The sequence below is a fragment of the Gymnogyps californianus genome, unplaced genomic scaffold, assembly GCF_018139145.2.
Source record: "Gymnogyps californianus isolate 813 unplaced genomic scaffold, ASM1813914v2 HiC_scaffold_63, whole genome shotgun sequence".
Taxonomy (NCBI): Eukaryota; Metazoa; Chordata; class Aves; order Accipitriformes; family Cathartidae; genus Gymnogyps; species Gymnogyps californianus.
The window spans coordinates 167,786-194,604 of NW_026114456.1; the positions used below are offsets into that span (position 1 = coordinate 167,786).

The 26,819-nt window shown below is 43.8% G+C and overlaps 1 protein-coding gene and 1 long non-coding RNA gene across 3 annotated transcripts in view; one reads left to right on the forward strand and one right to left on the reverse strand.

Annotated features, from left to right (window-relative positions):
- The window catches only part of LOC127029036 (ceramide transfer protein-like), a 105,885-nt gene extending 103,383 nt beyond the window's left edge, over positions 1-2,502 (forward strand). For both annotated transcript variants that reach the window (XM_050914701.1, XM_050914702.1), the window contains 2 exons: positions 136-272; positions 2,049-2,502. In XM_050914701.1, coding sequence (XP_050770658.1) covers positions 136-263 — 128 coding nt within the window. In that variant the 3' untranslated portion in view covers positions 264-272; positions 2,049-2,502. The remainder of the gene's footprint in view (positions 1-135; positions 273-2,048) is intronic.
- A 4,330-nt stretch (positions 2,503-6,832) lies between these two features.
- Positions 6,833-12,430, reverse strand: LOC127029037 (uncharacterized). The gene is made up of 2 exons (XR_007768117.1): positions 12,371-12,430; positions 6,833-7,054 (listed from the first exon to the last, which is right to left on the reverse strand). It is a non-coding gene; the product is annotated as an uncharacterized LOC127029037 (long non-coding RNA).
- Positions 12,431-26,819: the final 14,389 nt, after the last annotated feature.

Sequence of the window (26,819 nt, forward strand, 5' to 3'; positions counted from 1 at the left end):
GTAAGGGCGTAAATTCTGCTGATTATTCTTTCCTGTTACTTCAGAAAAAGTTGCAGGAATACAAACTTAAATTTTCTTTTCTAGTTTTTAGCTGATTTGCTGTATTTCACTGTCTGGCTTCCTGTCTACTTCTAGTGAACCCAGGAGGATGGGCACCAGCATCAGTGTTACGGGCAGTGGCAAAACGAGAATATCCAAAATTCTTAAAGCGTTTTACATCATACGTGCAAGAGAAAACAGCAGGAAAGCCTATTTTATTCTAGTATTAGCAGGTATACATTCATTTTTTTTATTCTTGATTCACTGTTGTAAATATTTAAGGCCAAACAGAAGTATGCAATATAGAAATGTCTTATAATTAGCATGAATTCAGTGCTTAGTTTTAATATATATATGCAATATACTTTTTAAAACATTCATGTAATTCATGTGTATTATTAGCAGGAAAAATAAGGGCTGCACAAGTTATCAAGCATTAGTTTTTGTAGACTTTTACTAGTTCGTCTTGCAAGTTTTTGCATGCATGTTTATGTAGAAGTATAAAAGGATGAAGGTTTTTTTTCTCAGCTATCACAGGCATTTTGCACTTGTTCTGAAAAGAATACACACTGAAATTTCTCTAGAGCCTCATGAGATTTTGATACCTTAAATTCTAGTTATAATTGCATATCTGATAGAATATTATGAAGGTCAAAGTATTCTTTTATATTGACAGAATAGTTTAGATCTAGGATTTTTATTAATGGAACTTTTCTGACAAACCAGTGTCAATTACTGGAGTATTTAAAAGACTGTGACTTAAATTTTTAGTCTTTCTGATGAGCCTAAGAAAGAAAAGGGATTTACAGATGCTTTCTGAAGTTAATGGATGTATTTTAATGGTATAGGTCATTGGGCTAATCTAAAATTATTTTAATGTTTAAATGATGATGTGACATTAGAAAAGAATTTCTTGATCACTTTTGGGGATGTCTGAATCTGTCAGACGTAAGCCTTTGTGCTAAGTAAGGCTTTGCTTAATTTTTGTTAGTGTAGACTCTTGCTGTATACTTCATTATGTATAACTGTAGTGTCAAAACACTGAATTCCAGCTACAAAGTAGCATTTGGTAGCTTGACTATTAGAGCATGATCTGAAACTGAGTTTTTATCACTTGTCCTGGTTTCAGCTAGGACAGAGTTAATTTTCTTCCTAGTAGCTGGTATAGTGCAGTGTTTTGGATTTAGTAGGAAAATAATGTTGATAACACACTGATATTTTTAGTTGTTGCTAAGTAGTGTTTATATTAAGTCAAAGATTTTTCAACTTCTCATGGCCAGCCAGCAAGAAGGCTGGAGGGGCACAAGAAGTTGGGAGGGGACACAGCCAGGACAGCTGACCCAAACTGGCCAAAGGGATATTCCATAACCATATGATGTCATGTCCAGTATATAAACTGGGGGAGTTGGCCGGGAGGGGCGGATCACTGCTCGGGAACTGACTGGGCATCGGTCAGCGAGTGGTGAGCAATTGCATTGTGCATCACTTGTTTTGTATAGTTTAATTCTTTTAGTATTACTATTGTCATATTATTATTATCATTATCATTGTTTTTCCTTCCTTTCTGTCCTATTAAACTGTCTTTATCTCAGCCCATGAGTTTTACTTTTTTTTTTTTTTTTTTTGATTCTCTCCCTCATCCCAGGGGTGGGGGGGCAGTGAGCGAGCGGCTGCGTGGTGCTTAGTTGCCGGCTGTGGTTAAACCATGACACTTGTCTATGCATGACATAGGCTACCTCTATTTTTAGGTTCTATTTATTATGTCAGACTCCAAAAGTCTTAGTAATTTGATCCTTCTGTAACAGGTAGCCCTGTAATGATTCACATTTTTAATTGTATATTGTTAGAGAACTAGTGTAGGTGAACCATTTAAAATATGGCTGTCATGAGCCAACAGTTCAAACGTGATAATAGCAGTGCTGATACTATTTAAGGGGTTTAACAAGTTCTTTTTTTCCTTTTAGTGTTCAAAATTTTCAGTACTGTATTTTGTCTTTGCTTACCTGCAGTGATCAGAACAAGACTGGGTGAGCATTCCATGTTGAAGTGAGCATGCATAGAGCACTCCATGCTGGAACGAAGGATCTACAGTCTTTTTATGGCTGAAGTTCTAGGCTTTGTATACTGAAGTAAAGAAGTGTTGCAACACCATGAGGCTGAATATTTAACACTAGCTCTCTCCTAAATTTTCTTGTGGAATCAGTGTGTATAAATAGATGTATTGATAACATGTATATGGCTATTTTATTTGCTTGCTTTAGAAGAGGAAGAACATGTACAACTTTGAATCACCAACATGGGTTATTGCTTTAATTTTAAACAACTTGCAGAATTTCACTGTCACCATTCCTAAGATACTGGTGCAGTTTTTGTGCATGTCTAAAAAGCACAAAAGACAAATGCACATATAGCATACTGTATGTGCTTTATATGCACAAAAATCTATGTGGTATTTTGGGAGGGAGGGAGTTCAGTAAAGCCTAGGTGACTTATTGGCAGGTTTTGTTTTGCTTTGTATAATCATAGTTCATTGCTGCTTGTTTCTATAATGAATCATCTTGTTACATAAAATGTCAGTTAATAATTGAGGGCTGTCAATATCCTTATGACTTTGCCTTTTCTATTGTCTTACTCTTATGAAGATCTTTGGCTCTGAAGGAGTAAGAGTGTGAAAAGTTTTATTTTTTTCCAGATATCTTTATATTTCTATTGTATTTTTTAGTTATGTGCTACAGAATTTTTGTTATTAAACATGATCCAGAAATTTCTAGGAAGATTCTGTATGAGAGGGCAAGAGAGTGCCTGAAAGCTAGAAGTCATCTGTCCATGGTATATGTGGACTGCTTTCTTGCATGATATCTGGGGCTTTCCCGAAGCTGTGAGAAGGTATACTATAATATTTATTGAAGTAATTTGGACTACATAGGGCAACATTCCCAGCCTAGAATGAAGATGAGTACATTATTTTCAGATCCTGCATGTTTTCTCCTCATCTTAATAAAGCTGTGCTATGAGGTTCGTGTAGAAAATGACTTGCGCTGATACTTGCCTCTTGATCAAAAACCTATCAGAGCTATAAGGATGTGTAGTTCTTATTGGAAAGTTCCCTCTAGTTGCTGTGAGAATTTAAATGTCAGATATTTTGCCTGCCTTTGATTCTGGAGATTCTCATTAAGAGAGGACTCTGGCAGACTGGTACTGACTTTGAGGTCTTTTATCCATGTACTGTAGTTAGAAACTCTTCAGAGACTGCTGGGTGTTTCACTGACCTGTGTATCTCAAGAAAAAAGTTTCAGGGTTTTTTTTGTTTGTTTGTTTGTTTGTGGTTTTTTGTTGGTTTTTTTTGTTTGTTTGTTTTTGGTTTTTTTCCAAAAGAAAACTGAAAGTCTTATTTAATATAGTATGGTAGGTGCCTGAAAATAAATAATAGTAACTTAATGAAGATTTGGTGAATGATTAAATGTGATCTGCACAGTGTTGAAAAAAACTACTTTATCTGTTCATCTTCTCTATAGAGGTGAAATCATACAAAACACATGATTACACATGCACGCAGATTTCATGCTCCATAACTCTTTCCTTTTTATTTGCCTTTTTCTAATGGTGTGCATGGAATATGCCTTATTACAGAGTTATTCTATTAATTTGAATATGTAGAAAAGTGCCTATATGTTAATGCTAGTAAGGTAAATAAGATGAAAATTTGTACATGTTTACTATATCACTAGTGAACATTTTATAGTGATGTTAAATAAAAAACTCTTATCTCAAATGTACTTCATTTTACAGTCAACCAAGCAATGGTTCATTCCACCATAGCCACTGATGGGAATGTAAAAAAAAAAAAAAAAAAAGTGTCCAAAATATAAGGAGTTTAACTCCTTATTTGCCATTTCTTGTAATTGTTGAACACAGGCAAGTAACTGTTTATTAATTTAATTGGATGGCTTTATTTTACAAAGGTATGGAAATTTTACAAAGCAGTATATAAATCTTATATCATTAGTTGCATTTGCACTAAATGTGATGTACTTTTGCAATTTATTCTGTAAATAAAATTAAACTACAGATACTATTTGTAAAGAATATTTTACTTTTAGATAAAGGCACTGGTACTTCACTACAGCTAGCCCTGCCCAATCAGAGTTGTAAGAGGCTTCTTAAAGAATACGGAAGGAGTTGCAAGATTGAGAAATAGGTATTAATTGACCTTTTTAAAAACAAATGAAAAAAGGCAGCTCTCAGATTGTCCATGTGCAAGTAGCCATTAGGTCTTTTTTTCCAGAAGGGATCTTCCTTTTATGGTTTTACAAAATTTCCCGTCTTTTGAGCCCACCCTTCTTTCCAGTCACTGCCACAACCTGTGCATTCTGAGTTCTCTTCTTCCTGTTAATGGATCTGTAGTATTTATACAGCTGTGGTCTTTGCAGAAGCAGCCCATGACTCTAGAATGGCTGTTTTTATAAGCTGAACCAATTTGAAGGGCTGAGAACACAGTTGTCTCCTCCATCAGATGATATTCTCTGAATATCTGTGTCTGTCTGGAGAATTTGGATGTTGCTGAACTAGATCTGAAGGAAATGACTTCGTAGAACTTGTATTGGGAATGAGGATGAGAGATGGTCATTGTTATCCTGTCTGAGAACCTGAACATCTTATTTTGACAAATTTATCCGTGAAAAATGTGATGCACTTTGGAAAAAAAAATTACCTTTTACTTAATTGAGCTGAGCTGGCTTATCTGAAGTTGTGCAGATTCTCTTTAAACTAATCAGATTGTCCACCTGTATTTTTGTCAAGTTGTACAGATAACACTGTATTTGAATTGCCACTGTTCATCTACAGACTCAAAACATGAATCATATTTTTGAGTAACTTGAGTGTATAGAGTGTAACTGTTTGTTCTATAATAGCTTTATGATCCTAATGATAAGTTTTAAAAAATTAAAAGAAGTTGGCTCTTCCATGTTACAATCACAAATTTTAAACCAGTATTTAAAAGTGAAAAGTATTAAAAATTATGAAGAAAAATCCTGGTTTGTAGTTATTTTTAACTTTCAGTGCTTTGGAGAAACTTATTTAAAACCTTTTAACCAACTTTTAGATCGTGTATAAAGTTATATACAATACTATAATGTATGGGAAACATTTAACAGGAAAGCAGTTTGCTTGTATTACTGAGGTTATAGAGATGAAAACTTGAATGCCACATTAGTTTATATATCAAAAAGCTCATTTTGTGCTAGCATATCAGAGGCATGTTAAAAGATGTTCCTGTACAGTATAGTCTTAATATAGAGCACTTCCAAAGTTGTATTTAAGCTTTTGTCTCCATTTGTACAGAATTAACAAAATTATGGAAATTTCCATGGGAAGAATGGAGATCCAGGACTGAGGAGTGCCAGAGGATAAACTTGTTTTTTCTGAAGTATGAAGAATTTCTAAGAACTGAGATGAGCTTCTGTAGAGCAAGCTTTTCTTAATAGCTGGTGCCTAATGGATCAATAACAATCCTACCTTTATTTGTTATGCAGGGATTTCTACTTTTTATGTAGTAATCAATAAAGTTGTATAAACCTTACAAGTATGCAAGACTGGAGGAACAGCTTGAAATGACAGAAGGCATTACTTGCACAAAAAGAAAACTTATCTTAAGCTCAGCTGTATCAGGCCTCAGGTAATATAATGCAACAAATGCAGAGTCCTTAGGTAAGCCCTGCCCTTGAAGAATGCAGCTATTTTAGCTGGCAAAAAGAAATCCTCCCAAAATAAAATAAAAAGAATATTCTTGGTCCCATAAGTTATGCTTGTGTTTTAAAAATACGTACTTTCCAGTAAGGAGAGGTTGAGCATTTCTGGAGCTGTCTGTATAACTACAAAAAAAGGAAAAAAGGTCAGAAGAGTTGCTACCCTGGACTCCAGGAGAGCAAACTAAGCTATTCAGGGAGCTACTTAGCAGTGTCCCCTGGGAATCTGCTTTTGAGGGCTTAGGAGTCCATGAGTGCTGGTCGGTGTTTAAGAACCACCTTTTAGAAGCGCAGGAGCAGGCAATCCCATAGTGTCGAAAATCAAGCAAGCGGGGCAGAAGACCAGCTTGGCTGAACAGGGAACTCCTCTTGGAGCTCAAGAGGAAAAAGAAATTGTATGATCTCTGGAAGCAAAGTCAGGCTTTGCAGGAAGATTATAGAGCCGTAGTTTGTATACGCAGGGAGAAGAGACGAAAGGCCAAAGCTCAATTAAAGTTGAAACTGGCCAGCGTTGTGTCAGACAAGAAGGGCTTTAAGTATGTTAATAGCAAGAAGAGGTCTAAAGAAAACATTGGACTGATACTTGTTGATGATGGTCACCTGACCATCAATAGGGATGAAGATAAAGTGGAGGCATTCAATGCTTTTTTTTTGCCTCAGTCTTTAATAATACTGATAGACCTTGGGCTGTCCGGTCCTCTCAGTTGGAGGACCACGGCTGCGGGAACAGTGACTTTCCGTTTGCGGACACGGAAATTGTAAGGGGCCAGCCGTATCCGTTGAATGTTCCCAAGTCCACGGGGCCTTGGTGGCGTTCATCCCAGAGTACTGAAGGAGCTAGCGGATGTTACGGCAGGACCCCTCTCAATCATCTACCAAAGGTCTTGGGAGTCTGGGGAGGTCCCTGCTGACTGGAAGCTAGCCAACGTTATTCCAATTTACAAGACGGGAGTGAGGGAAGACCCAGGGAACTACAGACCTATTAGTCTAACCTCAGTACCTGGAAAAATTATGGAGAAGTGTAGGGATTGATTCACGGATTCTGGTGCGGGTAAAACCAAAGACCTTTATTGTTTACAAGTTTGTGCTTATATAGATTCATTAGCTGTCCACGCGCTCGGGCTTGTTCCATGATTAGTTAATACTTTCTGTTCACACGCCACGGCTAAGCTTCTGATTGGTGCTGTTGAGCAAGACACACGTCTTCTGTCTTCGGTCTCATATCTGTGTTCCAAGTTATTTCAGTCTTCAGCTTCTTTTCTGCGCACCTGCTTTATCACTTATTTACTCCCTCATTCTATGTCTTTCAAGGCTATGTCTAATTGTTCAAGGTCGCTCGCAACACTCCCTGCGAATCCCACAATTCCCCCTTTTTGTTTTTCTACCCAAAATGCAGTGTTTACCATCCTCTGCAGGGCCCTTTGCAGACAGGATAGCAAACACTGAATAATGAGCAGGTGGCCACAAATAGCACATAATAAAATTAGCCCAATCTTTATCAAACCTTTAAGCCAACCACTAATTCCTCAGCCACTAAAAAGACTTTCTATCCAACCCCATCCATCATCAACTTGTAGCTTTTTAACTCCCTCTTTCAATTGTTGAATGCTACGGTGAATAGATTCCGAGTGATCGGAGAGATTCATACAACACATACCGTCAAGGTCTTCACACCCGTGCTCCTGTGCTAAAAGCAAAAAATCAATTGCTGCGCGATTTTGCAAAGTTGCGTGTCTTACAGAATCAACATCTAAAAGCAAACTACTCAAGGCTTGAGAAGTAGCATTAGTCTGCTTGGCTAGCCAACATCCCAACTTATTTAGTGTGGCTAAGGCCTGCGAGGCTGCCACCCCTGGCGCAGCTATAGAAGCCATAATTATCTTTTCACTGTTCCAAAATTCCACATCATCCCTGCACTCTGCCTTAAAGGCGTGGGTCGATCGCTTGGAGCGCCGGTGATTAAAAATTATTGATGTATTTGGTGTTAGCAAAGTGAGCCTCCCCAAACTGCAAGGCCCTCCTTTTATATGAGATGGTATCCCTCCCCATGCGCAATTGCCACAGATAAAAAAGACCCCTGAGGGAAGCGCCAGAGGCGCGTTGCTAGATTTGGAAATATTTGGGCTAGTATAGTTGCACCAGGCTGTATTATTTCTATATATGGACAGAGACGAGCTGATATTTTGCTCCGTCGTTCGATTGCGCCCTGAATAATTAAAATACAAACAGCTGTCCATTTTAACTGAACCCAGGAGTCCAAGTTCTTGCGGCTCCTGTGGTAATTGGGGTAAATGAGCACTCCACCCGTCCCAGTTGTCGACACAGGCGTTGAAACTGGAGCACAAATGCTGGGACTGGATAGTGTTGGGCCAGGTATCTGCCGGGACTCCGACAAGACATGTTGAAAAAGGGTTCCCTGGAGATACAATAGACAGGCAAATAAAATCTTGTCCTGTTAGATTCGCTAACGTGACCCACACATTCGTCTTTGGTTGTGGGGGCACCCATATTGCTTGTATACACCCAATCAAACTTAAAAAGGTCATGATCCTCTCCATTTTATATACCGGTCTGTATAACAACAAAAATAACGGATTGAATAGATCTCACGTATACTATTGATTCTCTTACAACGAATACACAATGGTGCTAAAGTATGATTCAGATAAATGTGCTGATTACCATTAAAATAAATCAAATACTTTCTACAAAAATATACAATGTACAGTAATGTATCCACAGCAGCGCTTACAGACTAGACATATAGACACCTGCGGCCTAGCGAGGCCTGATACACCACTCCTTACTGTCTCAAGCAAGTCATTTCCCATCAAAACAGTTTGCGCTGTCACTCAAAATGTCTTCTGATGTCTCGGCAGGCCCTTCAGGGTCTTTTGCGGTTGTCTGTTGTTTGCCTGGCACCGGCAGCTTTGAGAGCGCTGGCTGTACACACCGAGCTGGAACCCAGCGGGGCCCGTGATCTGTCAAAACACAAGCATACCCTCTCCCCCATGTTATTAATGTAAATGGACCTTCCCATTTACCATTTAGTAGGGATTTCACCATGACAGGTACATTTTTATCTCGTAATGTTTGCTGTGATACCTCCCCTAAAGAGTGAAGATGGTAGAGCATCACCGGTGTCTCAGTATGAGGGGCAAAGGACAGATGATTCAACACATACATCGCTTTTGCTAAGCGTGTCTGCGGGGAGTCTCCAACGGTTCCCCCTTTTTGTTTTAACAACATGGTTTTGAGCACACTAACTGTGGGTACTGCTGTCGAATTGGCGTCAGTGCAGTGGCAACATATTGCTGGCAAATGGTGGGTGAATTTTTCATTCCCTGTGGCAGTACTGTCCAATGATATCTTTGCATAGGTTCCTTACGTTCTCTGTGGGTACTGAAAAGGCAAATCTAGATGTATCTTCTGCTGCTAAGGGTATGGTAAAAAAACCCAATCCTTTAAATCGATGATAATAATATTCCAATTCGCGGGGATCATTGCGGGAGATGGCATACCCGGTTGCAGTGAACGCATGTCTTCGATTACTGCATTGATTCGTCGCAGATCATGTAGCAGACGCCACTTCCCATTTTTCTTTTTAATGACAAACACTGGGGTATTCCATGGGCTAGTTGTCGGACATTCACTGCTGCCGCAAAGGCTCCAGCAAGGGCTTCAGTTTGGTGCGAGATAGAGCCAACGCTATTGCAGACCTCGATCATCTGTATGATACCGGCCCCTTGTGGTAGGGTTTGTAATACTCGTTTACAGTCTACATTAGCGTTTTCAACCGCTAGCTTAAGTAATAGGGCTTCCTTTGCCTCGGCGTTATCAATCTGCTTATCGAGAGCGTCTCTCAAGTGATCAATAAATTGCGTGTAAGGCTCATTCGTTTGTTGTATAATACGGGTAAATGATTTTTCTGCTTTCCCTGTCTCTGGTACTTTAACCATGGCTTGATAAGCTAATCGGGCAGTCAAACGCAAAATCGCGGGGTCAAGTTGTGCCTGTAATTGCGGATCGTCTAACAGTGGCCGCCCTAGCAGCTGGGGTAAGCCTGCTCCATGTAATGGATCATTCGGCTGCTTTTCTAAATTCGCAAGTGCTTCCTGGGCACACAGATCCTGCCACCGTTGTGCAAATAACAGTTTCTGAGTTGGTGTTAAAATCATGGCAGCTAATTGGCATATATCATAAGGAGTAAGCGATTGTCCTGTAAAAACATTTTCTAACAGACTGAGAAAAGGGGGCAGAAAGTCCATAGGTCACAACGGTTTTCTGTAACTCCTTGATTAAGTCCCAGTGGAACGGTTGCCACTCATTTGGTCCTTGATCCCGCGCCAGGACAGGAAAGGACCAACTCACTGCCTCAAGGTCGCCTGCCTTAATCGCCTCCTCCCTTAGCTTTGCCCACCGATCTTTAGGATCAAAGTCCAAGCCGTCCGATGTCATTTCTTTCGGCAGGGTGGGAGGGATTCCTACAGATGCTGGCGTAAAACCGGGCAATTGTCCAGATGCATCCACAAGCTTACACTGCTCACCCTCCGGAGGTACTGAGGCAGCCTGTAAATCTTGGGATTTAGGTCTGACAGTGGAAGCAGCTTTTTCTCCCCCTACACTCGCTGTCATTTCTTCAGGGGAGGTCTGGGGAGCTATAGCACTCGCGGCAGCAGCAGCAGCTTTTTTATTTGCCTTTTAATCTGGCATAAATTATCTGTCACTACACGCCAAGTGGTCATAATTTGAGCTGCCGTAAGGTCACCTCGTGAGGCTGCTTCCCAGATTAGCGTGCCGGCTTTCTCCCAATTATCTACATCAAATACTTCATGCAACTGAGTGGGAGCTCCGTGCGTTTTAAGCCACATTAACAACATTTTCATAGTCCGTTCCTCATATTTGATTCCCCGCTTAGCTAACTGTCGTGGTTTAACCCCAGTCAGCAACTCAGCACCACGCAGCCGTTTCCCCCTCCCCCTCCCAGTGGGGTGAGGAGGAGGAAAGCAAAGGAAAAAAAAGTAAAACTCATGGGTTGAGATAAGAACAGTTTAATAACTAAAGTAAAATATAATACTAACAATAGTAATAATGAAATATAATAATAATAGTAATGAAAAGGAATGCAACAAAAAAAAAAGGAGGGGGGGGAAGGAAAAAAACCAGTGATGCACAATGCAATTGCTCACCACCCGCTGACCGATGCCCAGTTAGTTCCCAAGCCGCGATCCATGCCTCCCGGCCAACTCCCCCTGTTTATATACTGGGCATGACGTTCCATGGTATGGAATACCCCTTTGGCTAGTTCAGGTCAGCTGCCCCAGTGTCCTGGTTTCGGCTAGGACAGAGTTAATTTTCTTCCTAGTAGCTGGTATAGTGCTGTGTTTTGGATTTAGTAGGGAAATAATGTTGATAACACACTGATGTGTTATCAACACTTAGTTGTTGCTAAGTAGTGTTTATACTAAGTCAAGGATTTTTCAGCTTCTCGTGCCCAGCCAGCAAGAAGGCTGGAGGGGCACAAGAAGCTGGGAGGGGACACCGCCAGGACAGCTGACCCAAACTGGCCAAAGAGCTATTCCATACCATATGATGTCATGCCCAGTATATAAAATGGGGGAGCTGGCTGGGAGGGGGGATCGCGGCTCGGGAACTGACTGGGCATCGGTCAACGAGTGGTGAGCAATTGCATTGTGCACCACTTGCTTTGTATAGTTTAATTCTTTTAGTATTACTATTGTCATATTATTATTATCATTATCATTGTTTTTCATTCCTTTCTGTCCTATTAAACTGTCTTTATCTCAACCCACGAGGTTTTTTTTTACTGATTCTCTCCCCCATCCCAGGGGTGGGGGGGCAGTGAGCGAGCGGCTGCGTGGTGCTTAGCTGCCGGCTGGGGTTAAACCATGACACCCAGCTATGCTCCCTCCCAGCTTCTTGCACACCTGCTTGCTGGCAGAGCACGGGAGACTGAGAAGTCCTTGGCTTAAGATAAGCACTACTTAGCAACAACTAAAACATCAGAGTGTTATCATCAACATCATTCTCACACTAAATCCAAAACACAGCACTGTACCAGCTACTAAAAAGAAAGTTAACTCTGTCCCAGCCGAAACCAGGGCACTAACAATTGCAATAACAGCCGTAAAATGGACGCTTCTACAGACATGTGCGCCCCCATTTAAAAAAAAAAATAAAAATGCTCCAGTTGCTCACCTTTATTTGGTGATTGAGACCCGGGTCATTCAGCTCCTCCGCTGATGTATTCGTCCAACTGGAGTCCCTACCGACGTACGTTCCACGCTTTAGTCTTGCCCCACGTTGGGCACCATTTGTAGGGATTGATTCACGGACTCTGGTGCGGGTAAAACCAAAGACCTTTATTGTTTACAAGTTTGTGCTTATATAGATTCATTAGCTGTCCACGCGCTCGGGCTTGTTCCATGATTAGTTAATACTTTCTGTTCACGCGCCGTGGCTAAGCTTCTGATTGGTGCTGTTGAGCAAGACACACGTCTTCTGTCTTCGGTCTCATATCTGTGTTCCAAGTTATTTCAGTCTTCAGCTTCTTTTCTGCACACCTGCTTTATCACTTATTTACTCCCTTATTCTATGTCTTTCAAGGCTATGTTTAATTGTTCAAGGCCGCTCGCAACACTCCCTGCGAATCCCACAGAGAAGATCATACTGAATACTATTGAAAGGCATTTAAAGAACAATGCAATCATCAGGCACAGTCAACATGGGTTCACAAAGGGAAAGTCCTGTTTCACTAATTTGATATCCTTCTATGATAAGGTCACTCACCTAGTGGGTGAAGGGAAGGCGGTGGATGTGTTTTTTCTGGATTTTAGTAAGGCTTTTGATACTGTCTGTCCTTCACAGCATCCTTCTGGACAAGTTGTCCAACTGTTGGATGAGCAGGTTCACGGTGCACTGGGTGAAGAAGTGGCTGAATGGCAGAACTCAAAGGGTTGTAGTGAATGGGGCTACATCTGGCTGGCGACCGGTTGCCAGCGGTGTTCCTTGTGGCTCAATTCTAGGGCCAGTTCTGTTCAATATATTTATCAATGATCTGGATGCAGGAGTTGAATGCACCATTAGCAAGTTTGCTGATGATCCTAAACTGGGAGGTGCTGTTGACTCTCTTGAGGGACAAGAGGCCTTGCAGAGGGATCTAGATAGATTGGAGCATTGGGCAATGATTAATGGGATGAAATTTAACAAGTCAAAATGCCGCATTCTGCTCCTGGGATGGAGTAATCACAGAATCACAGAATTATTTAGGTTGGAAAAGACCTTTAAGATCATCGAGTCCAACTGTTAACCTAACACTGCCAAGTCCACCACTAAACCATGTCCCTAAGTGTCACATCTACACGTCTTTTAAATACCTCCAGGGATGGTGACTCAACCACTTCCCTGGGCAGCCTGTTCCAATGCCTCACAACCCTTTTGGTGAAGACATTTTTTCCTAATATCCAATCTAAACCTCCCCTGGCACAACTTGAGGCCGTTTCCTCTCGTCCTATCACTTGTTACTTGGGAGAAGAGACCAACATCCACCTCCCTACAACCTCCTTTCAGGTAGTTGTAGAGAGCAATAAGGTCTCCCCTGAGCCTCCTTTTCTCCAGACTAAACAACCCCAGTTCCCTCAGCTGCTCCTCATAACACATGCTCTAGACCCTTCACCAGCTTCGTTGCTCTTCTTTGGACATGCTCCAGCACCTCAATGTCTTTCTTGTAGTGAGGGGCCCAAAACTGAACACAGGATTCGAGGTGTGGCCTCACCAGTGCCAAGTACAGGGGGACAATCACTTCCCTAGTCCTGCTGGCCACACTATTTCTGATACAAGCCAGGATGCTATTGGCCTTCTTGGCCACCTGGGCAGACTGCCGGCTCATATTCAGCCGGCTGTCGACCAACACCCCCAGGTCCTTTTCCGCCAGGCAGCTTTCCAGCCACTCTTCCCCAAGCCTGTAGTGTTGCATGGGGTTGTTGTGACCCAAGTGCAGGACCCAGCACTTAGCCTTGTTGAATCTCATACAATTGGCCTCGGCCCATCGATCCAGCCTGTCCAGATCCCTCTGTAGAGCCTTCCTTCCCTCAAGCAGATCAACACTCCCACCCAACTTGGTGTCGTCTGCAAACTTACTGAGGGTGCACTCGATCCCCTCATCCAGGTCATTGATAAAGATATTAAACAAAACTGGCCCCAATACTGAGCCCCGGGGAACACCACTTGTGACCGGCCGCCAACTGGATTTAACTCCATTCACCACAGCTCTTTGGGCCCAGCCATCCAGCCAGTTTTTTATCCAGCGAAGAGTGCACCTGTCCAAGCCATGAGCAGCCAGTTTCTCCAGGAGAATGCTGTGGGAAACAGTGCCAAAGGCTTTACTAAAGTCCAGGTAAACAACATCCACAGCCTTTCCCTCATCCACGAAGTGAGTCACCTTGTCATAGAAGGAGATCAGGTTAGTCAAGCAGGACCTGCCTTTCATAAACCCATGCTGACTGGGCCTGATCGCCTGGTTGTCCTGTACATGCTGTGTGATGGCACTCAAGATGATCTGCTCCATAACCTTCCCCAGCACTGAGGTCAGACTGACAGGCCTGTAGTTCCCCAGATCCTCCTTCCAGCCCTTCTTGTAGATGGGCGTCACATTTGCTAACCTCCAGGCAACTGGGACCTCCCCGGTTAGCCAGGACTGCTGATCAATGATTGAAAGTGGCTTGGTGAGCACTTCTGCCAGGTCCCTCAGTACCCTTGGGTGGATCCCATCCGGCCCATAGACTTGTGTGTGTCTAAGTGGTGTAGCAGGTCGCTAGCCATTTCCCCTTGGATGATGGGGGCTTCATTCTGCTCCCCATCCCTGTCTTCCAGCTCAGGGGGCTGGGTACCCCAAGAACAACTGGTCTTACTTTTAAAGACTCAGGCAAAGAAAGCATTAAGTACCTCAGCCTTTTCCTCATCCTTTGTCACTATGTTTCCCCCGCATCCAATAAAGGATGGAGAGTCTCCTTAGCCCTCCTTTTGTTGCTAATGTATTTATAGAAACATTTTTTATTGTCTTTTATGGCAGTAGCCAGATTAAGTTCTAGTTGGGCTTTGGCCCTTCTAATTTTCTCCCTGCATATCCTCACGACATCCTTGTAGTCCTCCTGAGTGGTCTGCCCCTTCTTCCAAAGGTCATAAACTCTCTTTTTTTTTCCTGAGTTCTAGCCAAAGCTCTCTGTTCAGCCAGGCCGGTCTTCTTCCCCGCTGGCACGTCTTTCGGCACATAGGGATGGCCTGCTCCTGCGCCTTTAAGATTGCCTTCTTGAAGAATGCCCAGCCTTCCTGGACTCCTTTGCCCTTCAGGACTGCCTCCCAAGGGACTCTGTCAACCAGGCTCCTGAACAGGCCAAAGTCTGCCCTCCTGAAGTCCAAGGTAGCAGTTCTGCTGACCCCCCTCCTTACTTCTCTGAGAATAGAAAACTCTATCATTTCACGGTCACTGTGCCCAAGACGGCCTCCAACCATCACATCACCCACAAGTCCTTCTCTGTTCGCAAACAACAGGTCCAGTGGGGCGCCTTCCCTAGTTGGCTCCCTCACCAACTGTGTCAGGGAGTTATCTTCCACACACTCCAGGAACCTCCTAGACTGTTTCCTCTCCGCTGTATTGTAATTCCAGCAGACATCTGGTAAGTTGAAATCCCCCACAAGAACAAGGGCTAGCGATCGTGAGACTTCTCCCAGCTGCTTATAGAATATTTCATCTGCCTCTTCATCCTGGTTGGGTGGTCTATAACAGACTCCCACCATGATATCTGCCTTGTTGGCCTTTCCCCTGATTCTTACCCATAAACACTAGACCCTTTCATCACCATTGTCAAGCTCTAGACAGTCAAAACACTCCCTAACATACAGGGCTACCCCACTGCCTCTCCTTCCTTGCCTATCCCTTCTGAAGAGTTTATAGCCATCCATTGCAGCACTCCAGTTGTGCGAGTCATCCCACCGTGTTTCCGTGATGGCAACTATATCATAGTTTTCCTGCTGCACAACAGCTTCTAACTCCTTTTGTTTGTTGCCCATGCTGCATGCATTGATGTAGATGCACTTCAGTTGGGCCATTGATCCCGCCACCTTTTTTGGGGGGAGAAGCCCTAATTCCTATGTGACCGTTCTCAGGCGCTTCCATGGTTTCTAACACATCAATAACCCTTGCTTCTTTGCTGCCACATGGATCTCCATCCCCTACCTCCACTGAGATGGCAGACCGAAGGACCTCGCTAGCACACCGTCCCTTAAACATTGGCGTGCCGCCCCCAGGCTTATCTCTAGTGAGCCTGGTTTTATCCCCTTCCCCCTTCAAATCCAGTTTAAAGCTCTTTCAATGAGCCCTGCTAACTCCTGCACAAAGATCCTTTTCCCCCTTTGAGAAAGGTGTACCCCATCTGTCACCAGCAGGCCTGGTGTCGTGTAGACCGACCCATGATCAAAAACCCCAAAATTCTGCTGGTGACACCAGGCTTGGAGCTAGGTATTGATCTGCTGGGTCTTCCTGTTTCTTCCCTCATCATTCCCTGCAACGGGAAGGATAGAGGAGAACACTACTTGTGCTCCTGATCCCTTAACCAGTCGTCCCAAGGCCCTGAAGCCTCTCTTGATTGCCCTTGGACTTCTTGTTGCAACTTCATTGCTGCCTACCTGAAAAATCAATAATGGATAATAATCTGAGGGCAGTACCAGGGTAGGAAGTTTTCTCTTCACATCTTTAACCCTGGCCCCAGGGAGGCAGCAGACTTCCCTAAGAAGTGGGTCCGGTCTGCATATTGGGCCTTCTGTTGCCCTCAGAAGAGAGTCTCCTATGACAATGACCCATCTTTTTTTCTTTATGGAAGCAGTTTTGACACAGGATGTCGCCAACTGAACCTTGGCGACACCTCCAAGCTAGATGAACCATCGTCCTTGTTATTGTTTGGTTCCACTTGCAGAGCCTCGTACCTATTATGCAAGGGCACCTGGAAAGGTGGGGTAGTCATGGAGGAGATGCGCCTGCTGCGCCGGGCAGGAACTTGTCACCATTCCCCCCTATTCCTTAAGTCACTGTGTTCAGCCAGATGGAGAGAGGATAGGGAATCCTCCGCATCATGCATCCCGTCTGCCTGTCGGGCCTGTCCCAGGGAAGGTAGGGTGTGATTCCAGTAATCTATCTCTCTCACAGACTCCTTGATACTCCTCAACCTACTCACCTCCTCCCAGAGCTCTGCCACTAAGCAGAGGAGTTCCTCTACCTGGGTGCACCTCCCACAGGTGCGCTCACTACTGCTGTCTGGTACTGGCATAAGAGTAGGGCACACCCTGCAGCCTGACACCTGGGTGGCAGCATGTTCCCATTGGAGCTCTGTCTGCGAAGCTGCGTCATTTGCTGTGAGTGCAGTTTAGAGAGGCCATGGCCTTCTGCTGGGTGGATACCTGGTTGAGCCAGCAGAGCTTCAGCGCCCTTCCTGCACGCCCTTCCTGCATGCCCTTCCTGCACGAACTGCTGCGCCACACCCTGTTCACAACGCTCCCTAGGGGCTTCTTTTATACGTGTTGGGGGGGGCTTGGCCACCGTTGCTCCTGGCCCACCCAGGTCTCGTCAGCTGCTGTCGCGTGAGCTGCGGGCTCCTGTCAGCTCTCTCGGCTCCCCCTGAGGTTTCCCTGGTTCAAGAAACCCCCCTCTGCACCACCTTAGAGCGCTCCGCTGCAGATCGTGCTGGCACCGGAGCTGCTCACCTCGGCAAGTAATGCCGGGCACGAGTATAAATTGGGAGAGGAGTGGCTGGAGAGCAGCCCTGCAGAAAGGGATCTGGGGGTGCTGGTTGACAGCAGCCTCAATAGGAGTCAGCAGTGTGCCCTGGCAGCCAAGAGGGCAAACCGCATCCTGGGGTGCATCAAACACGGCATAACCAGCTGGTCAAGAGAGGTGATTATCCCGCTGTATTTAGCATTGGTGCAGCCTCATCTTGAGTATTGTGTGCAGTTCTGGGCCCCACAATTTAAGAAGGATGTGAAGGTATTTGAATGCATCCAGAGGAGGGCAACAAAGCTGGTGAAAGGGCTGGAAGGCATGTCCTATGAGGAGTGGCTAAGGACTCTGGGTTTGTCTAGTTTGGAGAAAAGGAGGCTGAGGGGCGACCTCATGGCTCTCTGCAGCTTCCTGAGGAGGGGAAGTGGAGAGGGAGGGGCTGATCTCTTCTCCCTGGTATCCAGTGACAGGATGAGCAATTGCATTGTGCATCACTTGTCTTTTCTTGGGTTTTATTTCTCTTTTTTTGTTGTTATATTCCTTTTCATTACAATTATTATTATTATATTATTATTATTAGTTAGTAGTGTATTTTATTTTACTTTAGTTATTAAACCATTCTTATCTCAACCCACGAGTTTTACCTTTTTTTTTTTCCTCCTCCCCACCCCACTGGGAGGGGGAGGGGGGAGCAGCTGCATGGTGCTTAGTTGCTGGCTGGGGTTAAACCATGACACCGTGCCATAAAAATTATGCCAATGACTAGTGTCTCCTAGGACCACTGGGTGAAAGATCAGACTTTGGCAAGTCTATCAAGCTCAGAGCAAGACTAGTCACATAGGTCTGTAGCTTCTAGCTCTCCACCTAGTACCACAACACGGTTTGCCAAATTGCTTCCCACTTACCCTGTAATGAAATGCTGGTCTCCAAGAACAATTGGAAGGCAATCTCACAGTAGGTGTGTGTCGTAGGCTGCATAATCATCAATCTACATTCTCAGAAAAGTGGTCTTCCAAGGAGGCAGTCATCCTGCTGACAGAGAGCTACATAAAGTTGCCCTGAAAACCTTACTTCACCCTCAAAATGAGTGGGCAATGTTGCTACCCTCTTTTCCCCAGCACTGATTGCTTGATCAGTGTTTCACCCATAGCCCATACCCAATCAAGCCTGTTTATACACTGTGTACTGGTATAAGTATACTGCCAAGGACAAAACTTTTTTTTAAAAGGTACTCAGAACAAGCCTAGTACTAGTGTAAAAATACTTATAGCAGTCCAGCTCATTGTCCTTCTTTTATATGTGAGAGTGTCGTGGTTTAACCCCGGCCAGCAACTAAGCACCACGCAGCCGCTTCCCTCTCCCCCCTCCCAGTGGGGTGGGGAGGAGGAAAGGAAAAAAAAAAGTAAAACTCGTGGGTTAAGAACAGTGTAATAACTAAAGTAAAAATAAAAATACACTACTAACTAAGAATAATAATAATTGTAATGAAAAAGAATACAACAAAAAAAAAGAAATAAGAATTCCAGTAACAATATCCACCCCTTATTCTATACCATTTACATCATGCCCAGATCCCACACTTTCCAATACATTTCCAATTAATCACCACCACTTTTCCTGTCTTTTAATATACACACACAGATATCATTCCCACAGTCTATGGGCCATCTCTATCAACTGTCTGTTGAGTTCATTCAGTCCATGACTTTGGGCTCCATCTGTCATAACAGTCTGTCTGGGCAGGAGGGATGGGGCAAAGTTTGCTCAGTCGGCAGAACAGGATTGGGCTTCGGTGTGTTGCAGTGGGCAGGTGACATTGGGCACAGCAGGAGGATGGTGTGTAGTGTCGGATTGTTGCATGCTGAAGTCAGTCCCGGTTCCATCACTACTGCGCTTTGCTCGGTTTTATCAAAGTTCATTCTTCATTAATCTAAGTAATTCTTACTGTAATACCATTAATATAGCATATAACAATTAGAATAATGATGACATACACTGGCAGGATTATATAGCAATCAACATCATACAATTTAATCTATTGGCTATTCTCACCTAAAATCAAGTCCCCTTGAGGAACACATCGGACTTCCCCATCCTTCCGCATCACCCACCAAGTGCACCCAGGTCCTTGAGCAAAAGCAATCCCACGAATGGGTTTGCCTTTGCCTGAGGCAGGAGTATCCCAAACTGTTTTTCCTAGCATATTTTTTATGTGCACTACAGGAACCTTATCCCCTTCTACAATACGTAAAAGTTCTGATTGGGCAGGGCCAGCTCAATTGGCAGATCCTCTAGTGTTGACTAACCAGGTGGCCTTTGCTAGATGTGTATCCCAATGTTTGAAGGTCCCACCACCCATTGCTCTCAATGTAGTCTTTAACAGTCCATTGTATCGCTCGATTTTCCCAGAGGCTGGTGCATGATAGGGGATGTGATACACCCACTCAATGCCATGCCCTTTGGCCCAGGTGTCTATGAGATTGTTCCGGAAATGAGTCCCGTTGTCTGACTCAATTCTTCCTGGGGTACCATGTCGCCATAAGATTTGCTTCTCAAGGCCCAGGATAGTGTTCCGGGCAGTGGCATGGGGCACGGGATATGTTTCCAGCCAGCCGGTGGTTGCTTCCACCATTGTAAGCACATGGCGCTTGCCTTGGCGGGTTTGTGGGAGTGTGATGTAGTCAATCTGCCAGGCCTCCCCATATTTATATTTCAGCCATTGTCCCCCATACCAAAGAGGCTTTAACTGCTTGGCTTGCTTAATTGCAGCGCATGTTTCACATTCATGGATAACCTGTGCGATAGTGTCCATGGTCAGGTCCACCCCTCGATCGCGTGCCCATCTATATGTTGCATCTCTTCCCTGAGGGCCTGAGGTGTCATGGGCCCACCGAGCCGGAAATAATTCACCCTTATGTTGCCAGTCCAGATCTACCTGAGCCACTTCAATCCTAGCAGCCTTGTCTACCTGTTGATTGCTTTGATGTTCTTCAGTGGCCCGACTCTTGGGTACGTGGGCATCTACATGATGTACTTTCACAACCAGGTTCTCTAGCCGGGCAGCAATATCTTGCCAGAATGCAGCAGCCAAGATGGGTTTACCTCTGCGTTGCCAGTTACTCTGCTTCCATTGCTGCAACCACCCCCACAGAGCATTTGCCACCATCCATGAGTCAGTATAGAGATAAAGTATTGGCCATTTTTCTCATTCAGCAATGTCTAAAGCTAGCTGGATGGCTTTCACCTCTGCAAACTGACTCGATTCACCTTCTCCTTCTGCAGTTTCTGCAACTTGTCATATAGGACTCCATACAGCAGCCTTCCACCTCTGATGCTTTCCTACAATGCGACAGGATCCATCAGTAAACAGGGCATATTGCCTCTCATTTTCTGGCAGTTTATTATACAATGGGGCCTCTTCAGCACACGTTACCTCCTCCTCTGGTGATATTCCAAATTCTTTGCCTTCTGGCCAGTCCGTGATCACTTCCAAGATTCCTGGGCGACTGGGGTTTCCTATTCGACTTCGTTGTGTGATCAGTGCAATCCACTTACTCCATGTAGCATCAGTTGCATGATGTGTAGAAGGGACCTTCCCTTTGAACATCCAGCCCACCACTGGCAGTCGGGGTGCCAAGAGGAGCTGTGTTTCAGTACCAACCACTTCTGAAGCAGCTATAACTCCTTCATATGCTGCTAATATCTCCTTTTCAGTTGGAGTATAGCGGGCCTCAGATCCTTGATATCCTCGACTCCAAAACCCTAGAGGTCGACCTCGGGTCTCCCCTGGTGCTTTCTGCCAGAGACTCCAGGTAGGGCCATTCTCCCCGGCTGTGGTATAGAGCACATTTTTAACATTTGGTCCTGCCCGGACTGGCCCAAGGGCTACTGCATGAACTATCTCCCATTTAATTTGTTCAAAGGCTTGTTGTTGCTCAGGGCCCCATTTAAAATTGTTCTTCTTCTGGGTCACTTGATAGAGAGGGCTTACAATCAGACTGTAATTTGGAATATGCATTCTCCAAAAACCCACAACGCCTAAGAAAGCTTGCGTTTCCTGTTTACTAGTTGGTGGAGACATAGCTGTTATTTTGTTGATCACATCCATTGGGATGTGATGACATCCATCTTGCCATTTTATTCCTAAAAACTGGATCTCCTTTGCGGGTCCCTTCACCTTATTTTGTTTTATGGCAAAACTGGCTTTCAGAAGGATTTGGATTATTTTTTTCCCTTTCTCAAAAACTTCTTCTGCTGTGTTGCCCCATACGATGATGTCATCAATGTATTGCAGGTGTTCTGGGTCATTTCAGGTCAGCTGTCCTGGCTATGCTCCCTCCCAGCTTCTTGTACACCTGCTTGTTGGCAGAGCATGGGAAACTGAAAAATCCTTACTTTAGGATAAGCGCTACTTAGCAACAACTAAAACATCAGCATGTTATCAATCAACAGTATTCTCATACTAAATCCAAAACACAGCACTGTACCAGCTACTAAGAAGAGAGTTAACTCTATCCCAGCCGAAACCAGGATAGTATCTGATCACTCTGGCTACCCACCTCAGTGACGGGATATGGTTTTCCATATAATATTTCAAAGGGACTTATCCCTTCCCTCACTCGAGGAGTAATCCTAATTCTCATTAAGGCAATTGGTAGAATATCTACCCATTTGAGTTGGGTTTCTTGACATAATTTAGAGATTTGTCTTTTAAGTGTCTGATTCATCCTTTCTACCTTCCCACTGGACTGTGGTCTCCAAGGGGTATGCAGATCCCACTTCATCCCGAGGAATTTAGATACCCCCTGGATTATTTCCGAAATAAAGTGAGGTCCTTTATCCAAGGATACACCCTCAGGTACTCCAAATCTGGGGATTATTTCTTTTAATAATATCCTAATTACTTCCCTAGCCCTATTGTTGCAACAAGGGAAAGCCTCAGGCCATCCAGAAAATGTATCCACTAAAACAAGTAGATACTTATACTGTCCGCACTTTGGTAATTCAGAGAAATCTATTTGCCAGTTTTCCCCAGGGGTTATTCCTCTTTTTACATCACCTGCTGGCAGCTTTCTTTGTATTTTGGGATTATTTGCACAACAAGTTTGACATCTCTTTATTATTATATCTGCATTTGTCTGCATTTTTGGCCCTACAGCGTATCTCTTAACATGGCTTATCATAGCATCAGCTCCCATGTGAGTTTCTTCATGTAGTTTCTTGAGGAGAGCTTCCATCATTTTGGCTGTGGTGAGAACTTGCTGATTAGGAGTTACCCACCATCCTTCTTCATTTTTCGTACACTTCAATTTTTCTGCCAACTGATTTTCTTTTTCCGAATATTGTGGAGGTTTCATATCAGGTTTCCTATTAGGTATGAGGGCTCCTATTATCGGTTCATGCAAAGCAGCTCTTTTTGCAGCCTGGTCAGCCAACCTGTTACCTTGAGTTATTTCTCCCTGTCCCTTTTGATGGGCTCTGCAGTAGATTATTGCCACCTCCTTTGGTTCTAGTATAGCCTGAAGCAAATTTAGAATCTCTTGTCCATATTTAATACTGCTTCCCTGGGAATTCAATAGCCCGCATTCCTTCCAAATAGCTCCATGAGCGTGTGCAACTCCAAAGGTGTACCTGGAGTCTGTATGGATATTGATCTTTTGATCTTTTCCAATTTTCAGTGCTCTTGTAAGAGCAACTATTTCAGCTTTCTGTGCCGAGGTATTCAGGGGTAAAGGTTTGGCCTCTATTTCTTCCCATAAGGTAACCACTGCATATCCAGCTTTTCTTTCTCCATTCCATATAAAGCTGCTGCCATCTGTAAATAGTTCCAAATCCGCATTTTTTAGTGGCTCATCTCTCAGATCTGGCCTGCTGGCATAGACCTGTTCAATAGTTGCCAGACAATCATGTTGTAAAGGTTCTTGTTCTGCTATCGGCAACAAGGTGGCAGGGTTTAAAGTTGATACTACACTTAGAGTGACATCTTCGTGATCAATTAGCACAGCTTGGTATTTAGCCAGTCTGTTTGGAGAAATCCAATGGTGTCCTTTTTGGTTTAAAATAGCCATCACTGCATGTGGGACTAATACTGTTATTGATTGTCCCAAGGTGAGCTTCTGGGCTTCCTGGATTAGCAGAGCAGTGGCGGCTACAGCTCGAAGACAAGCCAGCCATCCTTTACTCACTTCATCCAATTGTTTCAAAAAATAGGCTACTGGCCTTTTCCAACTTCCAAGCGTCTGAGTCATTACCCCAGAGGCCACTTGCTGTCTCTCATGCACATATAACTGAAAAGGTTTTGTCAGATCAGGGAGACCCAAGGCTGGGGCTTCCATCAATTTTCTTTTACTTTCATCAAAACTACTCCGACACTCTGGAGTCCATTCTAACAACTCCCCCGGGCCCTTTGTGGCTGCATATAAGGGTTTGGCTATGAGTCCAAAATTGGGGATCCATATCCAGCAGAATCCGGCCATTCCCAGAAACCCCCTTAACTGCTTTTTTGGTTTTGGTACTGCTATTTGGCATATAGCCTCCTTCCTTTCTTCCCCCAATGCTCGTTGTCCTTTTGATATATTAAAACCAAGATACCGGACTTGCTCCTTCGCAATTTGGGCCTTCTTCTTCGAGACCCTGTATCCAGCCAGTCCCAGAAAGTTTAGTAGGCTTACAGTAGCTTCAGTACAAGTCTGTTTGGTATCTGCTCCAATTAAGATATCGTCCACATACTGTAAGAGAGTAACATTATCATTATTAGTTTGCCATTGTTCTAATTCTTTGGCCAGTACTTCACCGAACAAAGTGGGACTATTTTCAAATCCCTGGGGAAGAACAGTCCAACACAGTCGTCCTTTCCTTCCAGTAGTCGGATTCTCCCTTTCAAAAGCGAAGAGTGTTTGACTCTGTTCATCCACTGGAATGCAGAAGGCGGCATCTTTTAGGTCCAACACTGTAAAATAGGCATTGTTTTTGGGTACAGACGCTAACAAAGTATAAGGGTTAGACACCGTAGGATGTATGTCTTTGGTTATCTGATTTATAGCCCTCAAGTCCTGTACTAATCAGTAATCCTGGGAGTGAGGCTTTCTCACTGGTAAAATCGGTGTATTGTATTCAGATTGACATTCTCTGAGCAGTCCATATTGTATAAAGGTATTTATCAGGGCTTCGAGGCCCTTGCGAGCTTCCAGCCTAATAGGATATTGATGCACCCTTACTGGTTTTGCCCCCTCTTTTAGTTCTACTTTAATCGGACTCACATTTTTTGCTTTACCTGGGTTTTTTAGAAGCCCATACCAGGGGAATTACCACATTTAATACAGCGTCTGGAATATTCTCTTCAATTTCTTCCGGTGTTTCATCTGTCAGCAAGCAGATCTGAGCTCTCCAGGCGGTTTCAGGTGGGATATGGAGCTGTACAGCATTCTCAGAAAAGGTTACTTGTGCATTTAGTTTGCATAATAAATCTCGTCCCAGTAAAGGTAGGGGGCATTCTGGCATGTATAGAAACTCATGAATTAATTTAGCTCCCCCAATTGTGCACTCCATTGGTTGTAAAAATGGCCTTAATGTTCTTTTTCCCTTTGCCCCAACAATAGGTATAGTTACTTTACTTAGAGGTCCTTTACAAGTGGTGACTACTGAATGAGTAGCCCCGCTGTGAATTAAAAAAAATCTGTGGTCTCGTTCCCCAGCTTAACTGGAACCAGGGGATCAGCTGGGGAGACTTTAATATGTTCTCCCCCAGTCCCCTTCATTCATTGTCTGAATCTTCTAACATAATAAGATTAGCATTTTCTGCATGATCCCGTTCCTTTGGCCTCTTTCGTTTCAGGCATTCATTCTTCCAGTGTCCCTCCTGTTTACAAACTGCACACTGATTTAGCCCTAAAGGGGTTCAGTTTTGTGGACCTCTTCCCTGCATTATTCCACCACATCCTCCTCTTCCTTTACTTTTTCCTCTACCCTTCCTTCTGACATCATTTCCATTTATTGCCACTGCCAGCAAAGATGCTTGCAACTTCATTCTGTTCTGTTTTTCTTTTCCTTCCCTCTCATCTCGATTGTTATAAACTTTATATGCTATCTCTATCAATTGTGAGATCGACATTCCCCCAGCTCCATCAACTTTCTGCAACTTTCTCCTTATATCCTGAGTCGACTGCCCAATAAACAACATATTGAACATCCTCTGATTTGCCTCATTGTCCGGATTCAAGTCCATCCATTTTCTAGCTACCTCACATAGCCTTTCGTAAAAGGCTGATGGATTTTCCTCCAGACCCTGCCTTACCTCATAAAGCTTAGACACATTCTTCGATTTAGGCACTCCATGCTGAACCCCATATAGTATCAGCTGCTGATACTGCTTCAGTTGAGCCCTCGTTTCCCCCCCGTTAGGATCCCATTCTGGGTCCCTTTTAGTAGGTGGGGACTCCTCAGAATCTTCTTGCCTGTTTCTCCTTCCCCCTTCTTCCCTGGCCCTTTCGATCACCATTCTCTTTTCCTCTGCCGTAAAGAACGTATTTAGCAGAGCCTGTATATCTCCCCAGTTGGGATTATGTGTTAACATTATAGTTTCTAATAGTTGATGTACTCCCTCAGGGTTTCCCCTATAGGATCCAACAGATTGTTTCCAATTTAACAGGTCAGAGGTAGTGAACGGAACATGTACAAAAACCGGCAGTCCTTCCAGTCCCACCGCCTGTCTCAGGGGAGCCTGTACAACTGGTTGAGCGTGCCCTCTAGTCCGGCTGGAAATGGGGCTAAAATTCTCATTGCCCGATTGTAAATTAGGATCAATTATCGATTGTCCGGCACTATTTTTGTGTGGAGGTGGGGCTGTCGGGAGTAACATTTGCACATCCTCCTGCTCTTCTCCCCCTGCAATCTGTCTATCATCACAGCCTATGCAACAACCGCTCTCCTTTTTCTCAGAAGCTGTATACATCACTAGGTCAGTCTTTAGCTTACATTTTTCCTGAATATCATTTTTCTGTACAAAGTCATAAAGGCATCAACATAAGGTACTTCGTCCCATTTCCCCATCCAACGGCAAAACAACATCAGTTGTAATATAGCATTATAGTTTACCGATCCATTTTCTGGCCAGACCTCATCGTCACCCAATTTTATAATTTGGCCACCATTGACTACAACATCTTTTCATTTTATCTTTAGTCATTAGATTTCCCCCAAACTTATTCCAGTTTTTCAAAATACACCCCAAAGGGTTACAGGGAGGA